Source organism: Macrobrachium rosenbergii, chromosome 48 (genome assembly GCF_040412425.1).
Source record: "Macrobrachium rosenbergii isolate ZJJX-2024 chromosome 48, ASM4041242v1, whole genome shotgun sequence".
NCBI lineage: Eukaryota > Metazoa > Arthropoda > Malacostraca > Decapoda > Palaemonidae > Macrobrachium > Macrobrachium rosenbergii.
The window spans coordinates 32,754,718-32,770,400 of record NC_089788.1 but is presented as its reverse complement, the minus strand read 5'-3'; the positions used below and the strand labels follow the sequence as shown (position 1 = coordinate 32,770,400).

Here is a 15,683-nt window from a genome sequence, read left to right as displayed (position 1 = left end):
ATCTTACTGGTCAAGTAAGTTAAGAAATGAAATTTGAGAACTGCTAAATTATAATGCAAAAACTTCAAAATCTGTGCATTTTCAGGGAATAGCCGATTTCTTGCAGGTTCGTTTACGTTACCTCCTCTGCTGAAAACTGTTACTGTCTCTGGCAATTAAAAGTAGAAACTACAATAAAATAGGCCTAATTCTGTCATCACATGCTCTCCAAACGTGCCGCTCCATAATTAGTATTAATTATGAATATCATATTACCTACAATTAATTAAAATACTTATTTTCATATCATAATACAGAATTACATTGTAAATAATCAGCTGTCGATTAATTGGCATTGGTCAATAAGGGAGGCCCAATTAACTGGAAATTAGTAATCGGCCTTTTTGCATCTCTAGTTTTGTTACTGTATTTGGAAAGCAGCACACTATCTTAGCAAGGAAATTAAACACTCAATTTGCACATATTAATTATATGAGAATACAGTTTAACAATCCTAAGAAAAGACTGTACAACTGAATCATTAATTTATCCAACAGCTAAACTAGCAGATAAAGATAATCATATCATCTGTTTTAAGGAAAACAAACACCATACTTACAGTTGTCAGCTAACAGACCTGAGCACTTTTGGCAGGTGACCGAGGACAGACAAGAGCTATCACTCACTAAAGGTTCAAGTTGTGGCAGATATGGGAAAATTCCCACATCAGGCTAAAGGAAATGAGTATCCTACAATAAATGTTGTAAGGTGATAATGAAATCAGCAGAGTAAAGAAAATTTGAAGGAAGATATAAATAAAACCAGACATGAAGATATATAAATATATGAAGAGTGTCACCAGAAGAGGTGCTGCAGGACCCAAATGAATAATTAAGACAGGTGGAGGCTGGAACTCTTCTCATGTAAGGATGTGTCTGAAGACAGCACAAACATGAACTTATGGTATCATATAAGTAATGGATTTTCTCTGGTATAAAATTAAAGTTATTCTTTCAAAAATGATTACTAAACAGCACTATTCTAGCCACTAGACAATCAAGCAATTTTATAATCACTTGACTTCAGCACAACCATGAAAAATTATCCACACCCAGGTGCATCCACTTCCATTTAATACTCTAAGCTCTTAAAATTAACTGTTAATCTTTAAAGGGGTTAACCAGAATGTTATATGTTAAAAGGATCTTTTATGTATCATCCCCTCTGGACATTAAGCATTCCAACTATTCTACCACATGAAATACATGCACATCAAGTGAAGAAAAGCAGTGCCAAAAAAGTTAATGACAAAACACCCATCACTCAAAAATGCTAAGAAATCCACTTTTGTTCTCCAAACGATACATCACTTACCCTATCTAATGATGAGTCTCTTGAACTATCCGACTTTTCAAGGGAAACTGTCACGGCTTCGGTGCTCTGCATATCGATGACGGGGGTTCTTTGAGCCCTGCTTTGATCTGAGTGTGGATGGGGTGCTCTATCCACTTCTGAAATTTGCTGACTTAAACCAACTGAAACATCTTTTTCAGTACCACTTTCCAAGCTAACTGTATTAATAGATTGCTCACAGTCATAACTAACACTATCACTACTGCTAACAGAATTTTTGGGAGAGAACTGTCTATCACTGGCATCAGTGTACTCTCCCTCTGAAGAACTAGCATCTGTCCTGTTTTCTATATCTTCTGTGTCAATTTCCCTGTTATAATCACTTTTAACTATGCATTCCCTGTCCACTTCCTCACCTACATCATCTTTCAATCTTTCTGTATGTACATCCTCACCACTCTCATCTATATGGAGACTTTGTTCACAATCTCCATCATTCTTATTTCTAATAGGACTAGCATCATCTACAGAGTTATATGCTGAACCTGGAATGGTTTCAGACAGCTTGGGACCATGGACTGCTTGTACATTACCTACATTATAAATGCCATTACCTCTCTCCTGTGCACTGGCAGTAGTTTTTGACTCTGGAGATTTTTCTTCTATGCTACTCTTCTTATCTATGCCTTCAAGTAACTGCAAAGTTACATCCTGAAAAAATGCATAACGTTCATCAGCAAAAACCAAATCCAAACACACTACTGTTACTACTACTACTACATCATCATCATCATCATCATCATCATCATCATCATCATCATCATCATCATCATCATCATCAACAACAACAACAACAACAACAACAACAATAATAATAATAATAATAATAATAATAATAATAATAATAATAATAATAATAATAATAATAATAATAATAATAATAATAATAATAATAATAATAATAATAATAATAATCAGATTTTAATCCCAAAAAAGCCAACTTTCATTTTACCTTTGCAAATCTCCTAACAACCAGACAATCTTGTTTATCCTAAATGCACTCAACAAAACACTGTCACAAGGACAGTTTATCTACTTTTGTAAATAAAGCATAACCCTGGGATTTGCAATGACTGCTATCTGCTAAAGAGAAAGCAAATGGAACAAGTTAATGGTGCTTTCAGTATCCAACGATTAAGACCCTAGAACCAGGACTAGCATGTCGAGTATCAGGTTATGATTAGATATCTGGATAAACATTTTGCAATGAGTTTTCTTTTAAAAAATTTATACCATCTAAGTCAAACACAAAATAGATTCCTGTAACAGACATTCCATCTGGTGATTTTTCGAGTACTTTGTAACAACATTAAAAGCAAATACCATAACTTAATGCCAGTTATACTATTCTCAATAACATTTACCATTTTTAGCAAGGTATATCCACAATTAGTATGAAATCAAATCCATCAGTCAACAATATGCTACTGTTCATTTTTGGTTTGATACAATTTACCATGGCTTCAAATTCTAACTGCCTTGAAATTCCGTACAAGATAGAATATCTCATTTCATTTTCAAACCTTCCAGTTCCTAAAATCAAGAAAGAAATATATTTTCTTGTGAATGCCTCAAAATCTAAACAGCTACCATTAAGGGAAAACATGAGGGTGACAGAATAAGTTTACAGTAAGAGAAACTTTTAACAATGAAAATTTTCATGATAATATTAATTATTTGGATGCTTACCTATTATTATATTTAGCTTATATCTTCAAGTCACTAGGTGTGATTGGCACTCAAAATAAAACAAAATAATGCTTGGCTAACCCACTAGGACTGTCTCTGTAATCACCTGTTCCCCACCTGGTGGCAATGGAATGTTTATGTTCTTGTCAGAATTCTTCATGACCAACCACTAAGATGTGGGGAAGCTGGGTGGGTTTCCACTTTAAGAGTAGGTAAGTATCCAAATAATTAATTTTATCATGAAAATTTTCATTATTTGAAATGAATCTTTCCTAATGTTAAAGTCAGCTGACTTACCACACTGAATGAGGATGGTGGGTTAGTGTAGCCAAAGAAACAATGTTCAGCCAAGAAAACTAAAACCTTCTTAATGCGGGGAAAAAAAGCTTCTCAATATTCCTGCCTGTTGTGTGATCCTTACTGGCAAGTACTGTTGCCTAAGTTGGAACCACAACAGGGTGTAAGGCCATCGTAGCTATACTTTTCAGAGGATCCTTACAAGGAAGTAAGGACTCTATCTCGTAGAGTACTACAGGTAGTCCCAGCTTACCAGAGGCATCGGTTAACAGCGTTTTGGTGTTACGGTGTTACATCGGTAAGCAGTTTATTGGCATCGGTAAGTGGTTTATCGGTGCAGATATCTGGTTAGCGGTGCCATTAAGTGGTTTATCAACACTACTATCGCTGGTTTTCGGTTAGCAGTGATTTTTGGTTAGCGGCACTCAGTTGGGAACAGAACCCCTGCCATTAACCTTAACCAGGGACTGACTGTAGTGACTCCTGTGCCTGAGTCGAAAGTCCATAATTGACAGTCCAATACTACAGACAACTACCACCTTCAATGTGAATGTTCACTCCTATGCACCAGTAGTGGGATTTCCTAACAACTAACGATAAGATAGAAAGCAAGGTTACTATCATATTTGGTTCAGGAGAAAGCGTCCCTGCAGCAATGATAGGATTAAGGGCTTTACACCTCATGCTAAATTTCAACATTTTGCAAATAATATGAATCAACAACAGTTACATCTCCCCTGAGCTGCATGACAACCTCCTCTATCAAAAGGTTTTAAAGGAAATAAAGACATACTTATGGTACGGAAGCCATGAGGACCATTTTCAAAAAAGGTAAAAGTTCAGGAATCAGCTCTGTGTGCACTGACTTAAGATTTCTTGGTCATAGGAGTGTTTGATCTCCTAAAACCAAAGATAAATACCTAACTCCTCCTCTTAAAGGCTTATGTCCATCCAGGTAAACCCTTAAGAGTTCTAACTGGACATAAGACAGCCATTCTTCATTGCCAACCAAAGCAGTTAAATTAGGCACTGTCACAAATCTGAGAAGGGCTTTCACTTCTATATCTTTTCTCTAAGCAATGAAAGAAAAGAGAGAGGTTGCCACTAGAACAAAGCCCACATACAAGAATGGGCTTGAAGCCCACTAACACACTTTGCCCCAGCAAGAGCTAAAAGAAAGGTGTCTTCAAAGTTCTTAAGTGGTGCCTTATCAAAAGGCTCAAACTGAGGTCATGTTAAAAACTGGAGGACTATGTCTAAATGTTATAGTAAACCATGATAGGGAGAATGAAATTTCCAGCACAAAAGATAGAAAACCTCTTCAAACTTTAAATTGTGAGCAATATTCCAGTCAGCATAATGCAGAACTGAATGCAATGTAAAAGCAACATCCTGTGATCGCTGTGACAGAAAACTGCTTTGCCTACCTGAGAAACTGGCAGAACTTAATTCAGCCTATCTAGTGAACAGGTGCTGGATAGTACTCTGGTAAAAGCACCGAGATCAATAAACTGACCACTGTTACTGATACACATGTCTAACAGTGGAGGGCCTCCAGGGCTTAAGGATTGCTTCCTTGGCCATTCTAGAAATGCCCTTAGCTTGTGAAAGACAATTGACAATCTCCATGCAGTCAGATGAAAGCATGTGGAGGTTTGATGGAATCTTCTCAAATAAGACTGTCTGAAAAGATCTTTCCTGAATGGAAGAAAACAAGGAACATCCACTACCACAAAAGGAAGTTAGAGGAACCAATCCCTTTGGGACCAGCAACGAGCTATCAAAATCATCCTCGTGTTCTGCAAAGCTCACAACTTGTTGAGTATTTCCTCACATGCCTCAGGATCCTGGCATGGAGGGCAGTAAACTGGGAGAGTAGTGTTTTGGGCAGTTGTGAACAGACTGGTGTTTGGGTCTCCCCAGAGGTACCACAACTTCTGGCATACCTGAGGAAGAGGAGACTATCTGACTGTACACCTTGCCCTTTTCTGCTATGTTGGTCTTTAATAAAAATGTTTTTCCCTAGCATAAAACAAGGTAAAGGAATGATGTTGCTGGACTCTGGCCAAAGGAAAAGAAAGTTTCTTTGGTAGCCTGAACAAATCTCTTGATCTGCCTTTTTGTCTTAAGCAAGAATCGAGAGGTTGAATTGACAGAAAAGACTGCGATAGTATTGTCTCTGACTACATGTTCTGCTTGCGAAAGACCATTCCAAACTGTCAAGAGCTGTAAGTGGTTTACCTTCAACTCTGTGACATCAAATGTTTCTGAGAATGGCCCCCCAATCTGTCCCTGAGACATCTAAGGACAGTGTAAAGGTTCTTGAGGTCTAAAAGCAACCCATTAAAGTTCTCAAAAGTGGCAGAAAAGCATAGATTAGTCAAAATTGAACAAACTGCCCTGCTCTGACGTTAGACATAAAACATAATTTTTCACCATCAAGGTTGTCAGAAACAAATTGGTGAGAATGAACCAGTTGTCCAAATATGAGAGAACTACTCTGATATGGTATACCAAGCAGATGAATCTATCCAGCTAAAAACTCCACCACACAGGAGAATACTTTTCTTTGACTGAAGGTGTACAGGTATGTGGAAGTGCATTTCCTACATGTCGACAGAAATCATCCTTTGCCCTTCAGAAAGGCTTCCAGGAAGATTGGAAGTGGTAGTAGTAGTAGTAGTAGTAGTGTAAGTTTGAGTGAGGCAGAGGAGAAAGAGGCCAAAACGATGTTCCTGAGGGATGTTCTCCGGACTGAGAGATTTAACATCGGGAAGGGAAGAGACATATATGACTTTTTTGAGGAGTATGAGGAGTATTGTAGACAAAAGTACGGGGAAAATGAAAGTGAAAGTGTGCGGATGAAGCAGCTGGGAGAGTTCTTGGATGGGCAATTGAAGATGTGCTATACAAGTATGTGTCAAGGTGAGCCAGGGTATGAGTCCGTGAAGGCTAGAGTGATTAAGCAGGTGAAAAGAATGAAAGGCAGTGTTGTATAAAAGAGGGATGATAGGTTCGAGGAGGCAAAGATGAAGGCTGGAGAGGAAGTGGGCTTGTATGCTCATAGGTCAGAAGCATTGGCCAGAGGGAAGTATGGAGAGGAAGGAATTGAGGGAAACAAACACCTCACAAGGAAGTTCTTGACCACCATCCCTGAGAAGATTAGGGTAACTCTAAATGAGAAGAAAAAATATCGAAAGCAGTGGTTGGGGAAGAGTTTAAGTTGGGAGGATGTTTTAGAAATCCTAGAACACCTGAGGGTGGATGAGGATGAACCAAAGGAGATTTACGTTGGGTCTGAGGTGGTAAAGGGAAGGAATTATAAGGACGCTTTGATGAGTGAGGAGCTAAGTGTGATGAAAGCCTTGTTGGAGGAGTGTAGGAGAGACCGGGTGGAAAGAGGATGAAAGAATGTGCAAGTGAATGTGGGGAATAATGGGAACAGGAGCTCGAGCAGAAGCCGTGAGAGGTTTAGGAGTGGAAGTGTGGGTAGAACGAATGGGAATGTGCAGGGAAGGCAGATAAGAGTGAGTAGTAATAGTAGTAAAGAGTGTTTCAGGTGTAGAGGGACTGGGCATGTGAAAGCGGATTGCAGATGGGTCAATGATGAGTGTTTCAGCTGTGGAAAGAGAGGGCATATGTTGAAGGACTGCCCACAAGCGAAAGAGATGAAGTGTTTCGGCTGTGGAAAGGTAGGACATCGAGTGAGAGACTGCCTGAGTGAAAGGAGAGTATGAGTAAGTGGAAGTCATTGTAGAAACTGTGGAATGCTTGAGCATTTTGCCAGGACATGTAAGAACCCTCAGAGCAAGTGTGAAGGATGAGGAATGGAGGGTCACATGAAGGAAGTCTGTCATACCAAACCCCAACCCTAGGGAAACTAGGTGTGAAGGGGGTTTACTGTGGTGAGCCTTCTGGTATGGAAGGGATAGATGTAACGCATGTGAGAGAGGGGGTTTGTGAGTGGGGATGTCTGTTTTGGGGAACATGTAGATAATTGTTTGTGTGTTGGAGTAGAATGTGGTGGAGTGTTATTGAAAACATTGACTGATACTGGTTGTAGTGGAAATGTGGTTTTCAGAGAGGCATATGAGAAAATAAAAGAAAACATAGCACAGAAGCAGGAATGTGCTGGATACGTGACAGGATTGAAGGATTGGAGGTAAGGGTGTGTGCGAGATTTGTTGAGTCGGTTGTGGTTGCAGGAATAAGGCTGGAGGAGGAGGATTTTTACGCTGCAGACAGAGTGAATGAAAAGTATGATACGTTGCTGAGGTACACATTTTTGAAGAAAAACAGGGTAAAAGTGTACCCAGAACAAGAAATTATAGAAATCCGAATGGGGAATGAAACCAGTGTGAATTTGTATGTGGAGGAAAATGGACAAGTAAGTTTGATGATGATTGCTGGCATAGTGGTGTATTAGAGAGGGAGTACCTAAAAGAAGATGGCCTTTGTTGTTGGGTAAATGGATGCGGTTTGCTCAGAGATTTGTGTTGTGTGAAGGAGTGGTGTATTTTTCAAGAGAGAAGATGGGAGAGTTGATGTACATGCCAGTGTTTTCGATGAGTGGAGTAGTGGGGATGTGCATGTTAGTCCATGAGAAATATGGACATATGGGGAAGTTTAAGTTGATTGAGTGTATGAAAGAGCGTATGTTTTCCCCATATTTGAGGAAAATTTGTACGGATGTGGCAGTTACATGCGAAGAATGTCAGAAGGGAAAATATCAGAGAGTGTATGCTAGTCCACCTGTTTTGAAGTTAAGTATGAGAGAACTGTTTGAATTAGTGGCAACTGATTGTGTGGCTTTACCGGTAACTGCGAGAGGAAATGCAGGAGCAGTTGTTATGGTAGATCATAAGGGTAAGTTGTTAAATTTTGCAGCTGTGAAGAATTAAACTAGTGAGAATGTTGCAGGAGTCGTCAGTATGGTCTTGTTGCCTGCATGTGTGAGAAAGCCAGCAAGAATGTTGAGTGATAATGGGCCGGAGTTTGTTGGTAGACCGTTTGAGCAAATGTTGAAAGAACGGAATGTCAAGCACAAAATAACAACTCCATACATGCCGAGTGCAAATGGGTTAGTGGAGCAAACCATAAGGACTCTGAGTGAGCTGTTACAAATGTTGACTAATAGGAGAGAATGAATGGGATTTGTTGTTAGGAAGAGTGATAGCAATGTACAATGGGTCAGTACATAAAAGCAAAGGCATACCTCCAAGTGAGTATGTAATGAATTACGAGAGGTATGTGAGAGTGAGGTTGAATTTGAATGAAGACGAGCAGGATGTGTGGAGGCAGGCAAATGAAAGGTTTGAGTGTTTCAGAGTGGGTAATAAGGTGTTGAAGGAAGTGGTTGAGAAGGGAAGGTTGACAGTGAGTAAGATGCATGAAAAGTACAAAGGTCCATATGTAGAGAAAACAGTGTGATCTAATGGATGAGTTATGTGCATGAGACAGGAATAAAGAAGGAAATGTGAGGGTAATATGAGCACATTATAATCAGCTGAGAAGATGGAGAGAACCACCGAAATACATGATAGAGCATCCCATTAGGAAGTTATTAAGGGAGGAAAGGGAAAAGGAAAGTGAAGAAATAGAAGATATAAATTGGGGAGATAAACAGCTAGTGTTGGTGGAACATAAGAGAAAGCCTAAAAGGAGGAGTAGAAAGAGTAAGGGTACATATACTGAGTTGTTTGCAGAGAGTACACGGGATGGACTGTTTGATTTTGAGGAGTTTGAGAAGCCAGTAGGCATGAGATATGTAAATACCCTTGCGATGTTGTTAGGTAGTACTGTAGTGAGAATGAGGGTGTAATTGAGGGTGTAATTGATTTCAAACGATTTGAGGGGGATGTGGAAGGAGTGAGCTTGGTGAGTACAAGGAATGTGGACGAGGATACGCAAGAGTTGGGTGAACTGGAAGCAATGCCAGGTCGTGAGGAAGACGGTACATACAGTGTGTGTGAGTTTCCTTTGAGTGAAAGTGTTGAAAGAGTGAGTGTGGGAGTGAGTGTGAGTGATAAAGAGTTAGCAGTGCTGGAGAGTGTAAGTGGAGGAGTTTTAGGTAGCTTGAGGAGGAGCGTAGAGGAGATAAATGAGAGTACTGTATGGAAGAGATGATAGAAGCCATGTCAGGTGTTAGTGAAGTTGGAGCCGACATAAGTCTCCAGAGTTTGAGTGAGTTTGGTGTAAGTAGTTCGGAACCAAGGCTAGGTGAGTCTGGTGTGGTTGGGGTAGAAGTGAGTGAAGAAGAGGTGGTGAATGAGAGGCCATGGACCCGAAGTCAAGGTCCAGTTCTGAAATATGAATGGGTCGTGAAAAAGGCATTTTGAAAATAAGGAAATGAGATTCCCTTTATCTTAGTAAAGGGAAGTATGGCAGTATTTTGGTTGGTATGAACTAATAAATTTGCTTTTTCTTTCTTTATTGTTTTTGTTTGTAAATGCTTGAAGGGTTTTTCATGTTATTTTTTTCTTTTTCTACTTGCAATTTGCTTGGAAATGGTAAGGTAGAGTGGACTCCCCTTCACCTGGATGCCCATAGTTGAATGCTTGCCATGCTTTGCAGCAAGTATTGTTTGTAAATTGCTCAATGTGGTCATTAATTGGGTAATGGGACATATGATGAAAACTGGTGTTTTGCTGAACATTTCTGTTGGAAATATGGAAAACTCAGTGTGCAACTCAGTTGTGTGAACTGTATTATAAACTGTTTTAAAATCAGTTTTGGGAACATACAGTCTGATTTATTCAAGTTTCCCAGTAAGTGATTGTTGTAGAAGTATCCCAAGGACATTACAAAACCACTGTGAGCTGAATCAAAGTGTAATTCAGGCTGACAGTGAAGTTATATACTATATCAATGCTGGACAGTTTCAAGTAGATTAGATAAAGACTTATCTTTCAAGTGTGCATATTAAGGTAAATAATTTGCACCAGATTATTAGTTTAATATCTTTTGTGTATACTGTACATTATTTGGTTGATACTATATGCAGCTGAAGTATTTTGCTGTTTTTTTTCCTGTAGGATTAAGACTGAGGTAGAATAAGTTTTGATGAGCTTAAGTATTAAGTTAGGCGAAGTTAGTATAGGTCGAGTTAGGTGGAGTTAAGATTGAAGGTCATAGAACACTGTAATATCAAGACAATAAATTAGATTAAGGAAAATCAGGGTTTTATTTAAGAACCTTCAAATTTGTTCCAACATCCTGATCTAATTGTACAGGGGAGTCTCAAGTACTCGCGAATTTTAGCTACTCACAGGCGGTTTTGGTCCCTAACCTCAACAAATACAGGGGGTCTACAGTATTTTGCTTTATTTTGAGTGCTGATCACACCTAATGGCACGAAGATATAAGCTAACTTTAACAGTAGGTAAGATTCACTCCAAATAATATACTAAATCTTAAGTCTAGTTGCACTACCTTAAGTTAGGTCTGCAATGCCACTGCTGTTGCTAACTGCATCAACCTTGGGCTACAGACCTTTTATACCTCCTAAAAACAAATCTTAGTCCTCTTACTAACTTAAAATCCTTCCTTTTGGGTACACAGCCAAGCAAAATGTCAAATCTTTCTATTGATAATATTTAATTAGAGACTCGATTCCTTCTTGTAAACCATAACTCAATACCAGCCTACATGTTCTTTCACAACACTCTTTAAAATAATGAATGGCTTACACATCATCAAAAATATAGGAAAACATCACTCAAACCTATAATACTAGCAAGATTTTTCTAATATCAGTAACATTTAAAATCAAAAGTGAAAGAGTTGTTTTGATCTAAAAAACCTAATGATCTATAATAAGATGCAATAAATACCCTTATAACTGCGAGAAGTGTCTGAGTGACAAACGCCCCAGAGTATGATTCCTTTTCTGTAAACTGCGGCTTAAGACTTCGAAATACTGTGTTCATAACCTTCTTGACAGTAGCGACAACTTCTTCTGAATCTGATGTACTTTTAACATCACCATTTGAATTCTCTAATGCCTTCTTCTCCACTTCCAGTTTCTGAATCTGTGCCTAACATAAAAAAATAACATGTAATATAAATCAAACATTATTTATAAATAATATAAAACTAATGAGAGAAACACATACTCATTATGCACTCATTATTATTACCTGATACTTGGAGACCTGCTGACTAAGATCCTGTCTAACTTCAGCATTCAGAGCCTGCTGTTCAGCTAACTTTTCCTCCAACTGGAAAAAAAATGTAGTAATTAGCTCTATACACCCACTTAATTGGCTATACAGTGCTGTATTGCACTCTGTAAATCAATAAAGGCTGTAATACATTACAACATACCTCGCCTTGTTATTTTCTTACACTTTTCATCTTTACACCAAGTTGCAATTCATTACAAAAAGCTTCCAAGTCATTCAGAAACTGTTTATTCAGTGTTGTATAAATCTTTATAATAATGAACAGTAAAGTGCAGTGAAGCTTCTTGCTAACAAAACTTCAAGTTCAACTTCCCTCCACAAACTTGCACATTTAGGTTTGCTTCTGTCTGCGAAATAATAATCAAATTCCCCAAAAATTACCTTGTTACAAGAAATTTTGGTTCTTTATTTCAAACCATGTCTGACCAACTGGGTTTAGTTATTAGCCATAACGAGAGAACCGCACTGCACCTTCCATGTTTTTGTATTGTAGCATTATATAATTAATACTTCAAACCTGAACCAGAAATATAGTTACCCATACAAAAATCAATACTGTATAAGTACAATTAACTTTGTGGAGATGTTAAAGTTTTGTTGAAAGACAAAAAAAAAAAAGGGGGAATCCCTATGGATTCTAATTACAATCCAAATATTGTCAACTTGTATTGGCATTTTATGACTCCAAATTTTCAAACATTAATCATATGAATGGGAGATTATATTTATTGATAATTTCCTATCATTAAAGGCTAGGAATATGCCGTCTGATGTCTTGTCTATATATCCAAGTGAATTTCCTTTTACTAATGAGGATCGTCCAAAGCAAGGTTCATTTTTAGACATCGATATTAAAATATTAAAATATGTAAGTTTCAAACGAAAATTTAGGATAAAAAACGGGGTTTGAACCCGAAGGGAAATGAAAACCCTATTTTCAGTCTGGAAGCCGCGAGAGCCTCATGCAGTTACGTCTGCCTTAGGCAGCGCCCCAGCTAAATCCCTTATCAGAGAACTTATAGCACAGGGTTGCCACGTATTCATTCCGGTTAACGGAAGCTGGTCACTATTGTGATAGGGTATCAGGTCTCGGGGGGTCTGCACTTTGACCCCCTATCCGCCGCATTGATGAATCAATTCATGGCTAAACATCTCCACTGGTTACACCTTTCCATTTGCGCTTCCATGGCTAGTTCGAATGAATCGGGTCAAAACGCGACTACGCATCTACTGCGCATGTTGCCAACCCAATGTAGGAATAGCCGCGCCTCCCTAAAAGGTTATACTCCCTGCAAATGAAGGGGTGGGCATAACCCAATATACTTAATGCTAACTGGGAGGGTCTGAGGCTCTCACGGCTCCCAGACTAAAAATAGGGTTTTCATTTCCCTTCGGGTTCAAACCCCGTTTTTTAGTCAAAGGGAGCCGCGAGAGCCTCATGCAGGTGTACCAGAGAACATTTTAAAGAGGCTTTTTGTATATTTATAAAGCCGTCAAACATCATTTGACAGGGAGGATGGACTTTTAGCCACTATCCCTAACCAAAAAAGCTTTTTCGCTTCCCTTGGGTTCAAACCGAAATCTAAAATCCTTTCCCTTTACGGCTGTAACAGCCCACCCTTTAAGCTGTCTCCGAAGAGACTGTGTATTGGTGAAGAGCAAAAGAAATAGACTATAATAGGAAAAAATAACCTATCGGTTTTTAAAACACTCACTCACTTTAAAGGAAGAGTTCCTCTTGCCAGCCAATTCACCTTCTGGGCGTCCTTATCTCTTGCCTACGACTTTGCCGAGGGATATGCATGCAGTCTGGACACCTCACATTTGTTTAACATAGTGTTTGACAAACACTCCAAGCCCAGACCACCCTGTGTACTTAGATAGTCCTCCATACTAAAGTTACCGAAAAAGGCAAGTGAGGCTGCGTACTTATGGAGGTCATGTGACTTTGGGTCTGATCCTGGGCATAGATCTACAATTAACTTACAAATGCTGGTTCTGAGGCTTTCTAGGCAAAGTGGGGTGCTTTCGTTTGGTACCAAAAAGAGAGGGGCCCTTGCGTGATATGGTTGGTGCGATCAAGGTACTTTTTCACTGTGGCCACTGGACACAGCTTCGGATTAGAGGGCAAAGGAGGGATAACTATGGGTTTCCGTCTATGAAACGGATTCTCATTTTTAGCTAAAAAATCTCCGAATGAAAAAGTTACTTTATTCTTTCCGAAAGAACAAAACTGATCTCCTCTTTTTAGCGCATGGATCTCCGCTGATCTGGCTCCCATCGCCAGGCCCACTAAAAACGTTTTTTCTAACAAAAATTTCATATTATTGTCTGAACGTCTGTTCAGAGCAGCTAGGACTATATCTATATCCCATGATAATTCACATGGTTGTTCACTCGGCCTGCGGAGAGCCATTGATTTCATCATCATTTCAAACACTTCTGAATGCACCTCTACTCTGAATCCGTACCTTAAAGGAACCGCAAGGGCCACCTTGTGATTTTTAATAGTGGAAGGAGCCAACTTTTTTACGTCAAATACAAACACAAAGAACTACCCCACAAAGTTATTATCGATGGTAGTTGGTTTACGGTCCCTAACAAATTAAACAAATTTGTTCCACACTGACTGATACTGTTTGGCAGATTTCCCCTTAATATTAGTGATTAAGAATTCCCTGCCTTCAGGTGACCATTCCATGAAGCACAGGGATCTGAGAAAGTCCACACGTGAAGGCTTTTCGTCAGAAAGGAGGCGGCGTAGACAGTTATCCCTTGAACCTGCTGGGAAAGAATAGGAAGATGTAGTGGCTTGTGATGAAAAGTCAGCTTCTGTAGGATTGGAAACCAAGGGCTGTTTGGCTACATTGGAGCAATCACTACTCCCCTTCCCTTGAACTCCTTGAGGAGTTGTACCACTTTCATTAATAAATTCGTTAGGGGAAACAGATAAATGTTCCCCAGCAGGTTCCCGTCCAGCGAAAGCGTCTCTGGCTACTGCTCGAAGGTCGTGATAGGGGGTGACAAAATTCGGTAATTTGTGATTGTCGCGTATTGCGAACAGATCTACCTGAAGATATGGGTGATCTTGAAGGATCCTGCTGAATGACAGGCTGTCCAGTTCCCACTCCCTTTCCTGGGCTTTGAATCTGGAGAGGAGTCCACTAGGACATTCTGAGCTCCTGCAAGGTGGGATGCTGACAGAGACCATTTCTTCACCTGAGCTAATCTCACGATCCCCAGCACTATATGATTCAGTGGCTTTGACCTTGATCCCCATGCTTCAAGCATTGTACCATCGGCTTGTCTATGAACAACTGAATGTGAGATCCCCTCTTGGGTTTCAGTCCCTTGAGTGACAGGAGCACTGCCATCATTTCTTTGATACTGATATGGCAAGATCTGAGGACTCCCGACCACTTTCCGGACACTCTGTTCTGATCTGAGTGTCCCCCCAACATGCGTCCTTCGCTGAAGCATGCATATAAATGGTCACTGAGACTGGTTTCGGGACTAGCCGGACTGAAGATTTCAGGGCCTGATTCGATGCCCACGGTTTGAGCACTGTCTTGCACCTCCTTTTCATCGGGACCTTGTGGTCTCTGAATGATTTGTTTGCCTTTAAAATGAGAATCCGGTTCAAATCCTTCAAAGTCGTTTTCAAGACTGGATCTACTATTGATGCAAATAGTAGTTTGCCCTGCAGCACTTCTAGGTTCCTTCTGGAAAAACTCTTGGCTTTTCTGAACCTCTTACCTGATCTACTATTGACCTCCTGGAGGTCTCCTGGTAGGGCTAGCTTTCCGATTTCTAGACACCATTGTAGGCCTAGCCATCTGAACTTCTTTTCTGGCTTCAGCCGTGACTTTTCCCAGTTGATTAGGAACCCGAAGTCCTGCAAGGTCTGAACCCTCTGGGGGCTACATTGAGGCCGAATGGCATCACTTTGAATCTGTACGACTGGCGACCCAGACGAATCCTAGATACTGGCGAAAATGAGGTTGGATTGGAATGTGCCAATATGCATCTTTCAAGTCGATAGAAGAGGCGTAGCTGTCCTTTGGAAAGGTATGTCTTATCTGATCTATCATCAGCATTTTGAATTAGGGACAATTTATTGCT

General features: G+C 39.7%; 1 protein-coding gene across 4 annotated transcripts in view; it reads right to left on the bottom strand.

Annotated features, from left to right (window-relative positions):
* Positions 1-15,683, bottom strand: part of LOC136831336 (FK506-binding protein 15-like) — a 236,679-nt gene that overhangs the window by 32,307 nt on the left and 188,689 nt on the right. For 3 of the 4 annotated variants that reach the window (XM_067091627.1, XM_067091628.1, XM_067091629.1), the window contains 3 exons: positions 11,517-11,597; positions 11,211-11,414; positions 1,354-2,043 (listed from right to left, as the gene is read on the bottom strand). In XM_067091627.1, the coding sequence (XP_066947728.1) occupies positions 1,354-2,043; positions 11,211-11,414; positions 11,517-11,597 (975 nt within the window). The remainder of the gene's footprint in view (positions 1-1,353; positions 2,044-11,210; positions 11,415-11,516; positions 11,598-15,683) is intronic. The other variant, XM_067091630.1, reaches the window with a different exon arrangement.